Source organism: Centruroides sculpturatus, unplaced genomic scaffold, assembly GCF_000671375.1.
Source record: "Centruroides sculpturatus isolate CEXI.00-Female unplaced genomic scaffold, Cexi_2.0 scaffold1528, whole genome shotgun sequence".
Lineage (NCBI taxonomy): Eukaryota > Metazoa > Arthropoda > Arachnida > Scorpiones > Buthidae > Centruroides > Centruroides sculpturatus.
The window spans coordinates 150,033-157,059 of record NW_019385661.1 but is presented as its reverse complement, the minus strand read 5'-3'; the positions used below and the strand labels follow the sequence as shown (position 1 = coordinate 157,059).

The following is a 7,027-nucleotide window of genomic DNA, read 5'->3' as shown; positions in this document are numbered from 1 at the left end:
TGAGCCATTTTTGCTAGGTAAGCTACGCGAGCACGAAGCAGCCGCAAACTACACAACGTTTGCTCGCGTAACGTAGTCCACATGACGTGGATTCCACAGATGTAGATTGGCTATAGAACAAGATTTTATTATAACCTATACTTGTAATCAGTCAGTTTTCGTTCCAAACTTTGAAACAGCATGGAAAAAACATGTTTACTAGTTAAGCCTAACTAGGCTTAACTAGCCGAAAACTATTTATACTGTATATTACTATTTACATACAACGGTTATAGTATTTTCTTTTCAATACTGAATGTATTAATCATGTAATTTATGTACGTCGATAAAATTCTGTTATTTCTTTTTTGATATGTGACATGTTTATGTAGTCATCCGTCTTCCCCGCTCTCTCTTGCTAGCGTAAATGCTTTAGTTGTTGAATTCTGTGAACAGCGAGCGTACTCTCGTATCGCTGCGCTAGCGTAGGAAAAACAGCGCGGGCTAGAAGAAAGGGGCGGAGCCTTCTACATCATCAGTTGTGCTAGCCCATATTTGCTAGCATTTTGCTCTCGGAAAGTGCTAGTTTGCGGCGGCTCTAAGAACTTTATTTTTTTAATTATTAACAATCTTTTCATTATTATTATCATTAATCAACGTCATAATATTCATTTTTCTATTAATTTTAATTTTCACAAAAGGACGCAAAAAATTTTTGACAGATCCACTAGCTAGTACACATGTAAACAAAAACGTCATACAAAACAAAACAAGAGAGGAGAGAGAGAAATCACCACATGGCCTTTCTTTCATGATAAAAAAAATGTAGAGCATGAGTCTGCGAGCGATAATTAAGACTCGTGTTTATAGACTGATTTTGGGGGCTATATCTTGAGAAGGGTCACATGTAGACTGTCAGCTCCTTTGACTTTTTTACTCTTATAGATATCATAGCTGTAGACTTTTAGTTTACAGTTATGATAATGTCCCAAAAACCTAACTCAGCACTAATTTATACCATTTGAATTGTTTGATAGCTGTTTCCTCTGTAACCTTATTTACAGATATAAGTCAAGAATTACATTTTTGTTATTGTTTCAGTTATATGAATAATGTGTTTTGCTTTTCAAACTTAAATATTTTTTATTTACATGTGAAATATTATATATTAATTATGCAAGAATCTGGTGTCATTCATAAGTATACCTTAGACAGTTCAAATTCCCTGGTTGTTTCCAGAGGTGTAAAGTATTCTCTCTTGATATTTCCATAAAATAGTACATGCAGTATCCGAAACTTATTTAAATGATTTTAATTTAAGTTTATTAAATTTTGATATATTCCATTCAACAATTAGTTAAAATGCAAGTAAGTGAGTTCTAAAGAAATAGTGCATTTTCTATTTTATATAATCTTTCTTGTTGATCTCCTTGAAAGTATATCGCTAGGTATGAAAAGTATATTAAATTTTAGTCTTAGTAAATAGTAAAATTAGTAAATGAAATTATTGCATACAGGTGAGAAATGTATGAATTATTTCAGGTGAAAACAAACCAATTTGGCAATTAGCAGAAGAGAGAGAGGATAATAAGAACAAATCAAAAGTGTGCGAACCTTACATAGAATATGGTGGCTGGCACAAAGCAGCTAAAGTCGATAGGTACATTTAGTGACTTTTCTTGATTCCAAAAAAATGTTTCCAACATTAAAATCTTTAATTTTCTTTATTCCTAGCCCCACAGTAGCTACCACATTAAAAAACTTAGGCGCACTGTACAGGAGACAGGGGAAGTACGAAGCAGCTGATACTTTAGAAGACTGTGCGTTAAGGGCACGAAAAGAGGTAAGCAAAGCCAATTATCAGTTAACGAGTTAACTTTGCATATTAAAATTAAATATTTATAAAGGCAATAGATTCAGCGAGACAAGCCAAGTCTCCTCACTCCTTAAATGCAGAATTTAGTATAATTCAGAAAGACAAAAGAAGAATGTCCAGGGACAGTAGCCGTCGAGGTTCTAGAGAATCACTAGACAGCATGACGTATGATCGAATAAGTGAAGGTTTAGATGAGGTAAGTAAACTCATTTAGATTACAATATCTATTTTATTGACAGAAATCAAAACATCCTGTTGGCTATTTCATCATTTTCCTTTCTAGTCCGCCATACAGCGAGGTTAAAAACATCCCTTCATATGATACATCAGGATAACTTTATGCATGATATATAAATGCATCAAATAAATATTTCAGTGTAACAAATTTCAAAATATATACGTACATGTATACTAATTTTGCAATTAATCTAAGTCAGCTATAAGTTATATACTAAAATAACTTAGTTTTTTTTATTCTAAATATGAAGAATTAAACATTCCGGTTGAATGCTCTAGTAACACCTTCAATAAGAGAAAAGTATCTTAACCTTCTTTTTTCACAAAGCTAGATATTAACTGTATGTGGAAAAATAATAGCTATTATATTTATTTTAATACAGTTTGCAATGTAGCTGAATATTTAATTTAATTTGCTAAAATGACAACTTCTTTTTGCTTTATTTAACTATTAATTAATGCGACGCATGCATTTATACATAGTGAAATTTATAACTTTAATGCATGATATTGAAATTGCATTGCAATTTACTAACATCTAAAAAATTCTAACAACATTCTTTACACAAAACAAATATATATTTATATATATGTTTTAAGAAGTTCTTATCACTTTTATTAGTGTTTAATAAAATGAAGTGCATCTTGTTTACATTTTAAACTACAAAAATTACACCTGAACATGAGTTTTGTTACTTTGAATAATTACATATGTAATTCTAGAACTGTTCTAAGTCACTAAATATTATTAAAAGCATTGCCGAAATCTACATTATAACTCTTCCAATAATTTTATATAAATTATCTTTAGAACTTCGCTTGAAATGATAGTTTTAAAAGTATGTCGTTGCTTAAACAGTACATTAAATGAGATAAAACAGTTCATAAGAATTTTTCAAGAATTCTAATTTTATTATTTTAAAGATTCCAAACACTTTTTCTTTTTTAATTTTTAAATTGATCCATCAAAGACTATTTGTTCAATTGATCTTACCTGAATTTTCTGTACAGTTCATCTTTAATCTGTTAGTAAAAATCAATTTAAAGTCAACAGTTATTTCCTCCTATTTAGCTCTGTCTTAATTGCTTAGATTTTAACTGATATTTAACAACCAAATCTTAGATATAAAGTTTATTTTATCATTTATATGAATTTCTTTATGGTTATTTTGTTGTAGTTAATGATCTCATCTAGATCTATGAGATCATTAACTACAATAAATACAACAAATTAGAACTACATACATTAGACACTTAGAGATTGCTTGCAAGACTGAGAAGTTAGTTTAATATAGTTTTTGGAACATAAAATTTATAACAAGAATAAGCTTCAGTAAATCAGTTATATGAAGTATGAAAAATATTTCAGCATAGTATTCTTGTCATAAATTACGGATATAATCCACAGCATGAGAGAAATTGCCATCATTTACATCTAACAAAAAATTTTTTTTTATTTGAAAAGAGGAGATATGACAAGTAATCATTGCTGTTATAAGGATGCTTAAGAAATGTGCAACTTATTGCTTTAACTTCATATAAATATTGCTGTAAAAGTTGAATTTTAATTCTTGAAATTGTAATAACTTGATTAACAAACTATGCATTTTGTAGAGTGAGAGAAATTAATTTCTTGAATTACTCTTTGCACAAAACGATCTTTTTATATTTTTAACATTGAATAGTAATATGGGCTAGATGTCACACTTTTTTTTTATGCCATTATCTTGAATTGTTAATTTTCTAAGTTGTGATAATTTTACTTTCTAGTTCTCTCAATTTTCTCGAACAAAATCACTCAGAAGGCTGATCGTTCTTTCTTGTATGCAGTATTTCTTTTAATTACAGAATTATTTTCTAAATTACGTGAAATAATTTTACTTTGTGAATATCATTGTGCCTTTTTTTTAAACTAAAATAGATTTTGTAAATTTTAAATTCTCATAACAACCATTAAATGTTTCTTTGCATATGTCCCTAAACGTTTAGGAAAATAATTAGTTATTAATTCATTACTGATCAATATTTTGTTCCTTAATTATAAAATTAATTATCAAGAACTACGTATAAAATATTTGGAACATAAAAATACTGGTATGCACCACTTAATGACATTCTACTTTAATGTCTGTGTGTACTTTAATGATAGAGGTCTGTAAGATTGTAATAGAGCTGAAAAATTCCTAGTCGTCTGTATCTTTTCAAAGTTCAGATATGTTAGATACATAAATACTGAATGTTAGTTTATATAAATAATAGACTACACTATATAGGTTTGTCTAAGTACACTCTATGATGTATTTCTCAGAACATACCTTTGTAATGATGAGTGTGTTATTTTAAGGTAGCATAAAATGCCAGTCTGGGTGGGATGGATGATACTATAAGTGAAAAAGGGTCATTTGAAAATGAAGAGAACCAAAATTGTGAAGTGAAAAATTATATATCACCCCAAAATAAGTAGATTTATTATGAAAATGCTTTATAAAGTCATGTAATTTGCAACCAGTCATCAAATACAGCAGTCGTATTTGATGATTGAAGAGATACAGAGGTTCCCTCATTGTTATTATTTGTCAAGTAGAACAATTGCTTTCAGGTTGTCGGCATCAACAACATGAAAAAGGTAAATATGCTAATGATTTTGATGCCAATGTATGTTGTTAATAATAATACAAAAAGCTTTATTTTTATTAAAATTTACTGACAGACTGATTTTATTTTAGTGGTTATTTATTGAGATGATAAAATTTTTTTAAGCGTGTTTGCATCCTTGTTAGATACTAGTTTTTCATATTTTTTCCATTCTATAATTTAGAAACTGCATAAATAACCAACCCCTATCAAAATAGGTTTGAAGATTTTATTACTTTAAAAATGAACTTACCTGTTTTTTTATTTCTGTGCTAATGTTGAGGTGTATACAAATATAATTATCTTCAGACAGACACTTGGACAAGCACTAAAATTATATTAATTTGTAAATATAATAAATTAATAGTTTTAAAGTGGTATTATAGACCATTAAATGGCAGCAGAGTTCATAATTACGATTGTGGATGTTTGTAGTTTATAGCTTTCATAGAACACTTCTCTTCTAAAAAAGAGAAAAACTTCCCATTGAGAATAAGTCTAGTTGATTTATAGGTTTAACAAAATAATTTATTTTAAAAACTTATCAATTTATTCATGTAAAAACTAATAAGCTTGTAAATTTAGTTCATACAATAAATGAGTTAATTTGTCTGGAAAATAAATTAAAAATTACAAAAGTATGTGAAGCAGACAAGCTAGAAAAAAGAAAATCTTTAATCAGTGATAAAAATATGCTCTTGTTAACTGGCATTTGGGTCATTATGTACAGATTCAGTAAGAGAGAAATAGTAGTAATATACCACATCTCAAAAACTTATGAAAAAATTTGTAACAAATGCTAATTTTAAAATTAGCACTTGTTATTGCTATTAATTTTATTTGTTACTAAAAACAAATTTTTAAAACTTCAACAGTTATATTTTGACAGTTTAATTTCTGAGATAACACTCTGCCTTAATCTAGGGATGTAATAGTAAACCTTTTTGTGATCCAGAGGCATTTATTGGCTGTCTTCCATTAAATTGTTGATATTTTTAAAAAATAATTATGTTAAAATAATAAAAATTGTTAATTTTTTAAAACTTTTGCAACAAGGTGACATAGAATTGTCACTTCTCTACTATTTAAAATTACTATATTATGGACACAATATGTTTATATTGATTTGTTAAATATCAAGGATTAATCTGTCTAATTGACCAATAACTGATAAATTTGCCTGTTCAAAGATAAGAAAAACCATCAATTTTCTTGTTTGTTGGCAATATTATTAAGTTTATTCTACAAATATGGTTAGAAAATATGACTAAAACAAATTTTAAAATGTAATATCTTAGATATGCATGCATTGTTATCAAATCAAGGTTACTCTATCTAGTTACCAATATCATGTATTGCAGATAAGAATGTGAAAATCACCATCATAAACAAACTAATTAATCTTATGGCAGGTAAATGTTTTGTGAAACAAATCAAAGAAAAAAAACCATATTTTTCAATGAAATTGGACTTTTTAAAGAAGTTAATTGAAACTATTTAAATTTACCAGAGATTTAATTACAAAAATATTAAGTTTTGATACAGTCTTCCAATGATTTTGCTTTAGATATTTTCTATAATTATTTTCTCGACAAATTGAAAATAGTTAAGATATTAAACTTTAGTTTCCGTAAAGGCAGTTTATCAGTACTGAAATTTATGTATGATCTTTGCCGATACTCTACATGTAGAATGTGTGCTTTGTATCTCAAATCCTCATCAATTAGTCTTATATTATTAGAGAGTTTTACTGTTTGGAAGGTCTTATCATAGTTAAATTGTCCATTTATTTATAATTATAGCTGTGTATTGACCTTTACTCATTTGTGTATGTCAGAAAGGAAAGAAAAGTACACATTTCAACAATAAAAATATTTGTAGATTATATATCCATTTATAAGAACTGTAAGAAAGGGCATCATAACTTGTTAATTGGTGTAAAATTAGGAGAATGTCTCTTCTTTTATAAAATTGTAAAAATTTCACTCAAATCACTAAAAATTTCTGTTGTTTATTTAATTTTGGATTTGATTAACACAGTAGAAGTGAGTTAGCACATTTTTTTCTCTGAAATGCTTGCCAAAAGAGGACAAAATGGCAGTTTATATCCACTTCATAGTAGTTTGTATGCCACACAAGCTAGGTATGTAATGTAAACCTATTTAGCTTGTGAAATGTAGGAGATTACATAAAATTACATTGTGATTTTGTTAACTGCACTACAAACTTAGCACATGCATATAATACTTTAGCTTCACCACACTTAGCTTTTCGCTTCAATGGTATTCATGTATTAAACTA

The 7,027-nt window shown here is 28.0% G+C and overlaps 1 protein-coding gene across 1 annotated transcript in view; it reads left to right on the top strand.

Annotated features, from left to right (window-relative positions):
• LOC111640971 (kinesin light chain-like) overlaps positions 1-6,164 on the top strand; it is a 10,330-nt gene extending 4,166 nt beyond the window's left edge. Inside the window, exons 8-11 of the mRNA XM_023387069.1 lie at positions 1,522-1,639; positions 1,714-1,822; positions 1,887-2,051; positions 2,139-6,164. Coding sequence (XP_023242837.1) covers positions 1,522-1,639; positions 1,714-1,822; positions 1,887-2,051; positions 2,139-2,159 — 413 coding nt within the window. The 3' untranslated portion in view covers positions 2,160-6,164. The remainder of the gene's footprint in view (positions 1-1,521; positions 1,640-1,713; positions 1,823-1,886; positions 2,052-2,138) is intronic.
• Positions 6,165-7,027: the final 863 nt, after the last annotated feature.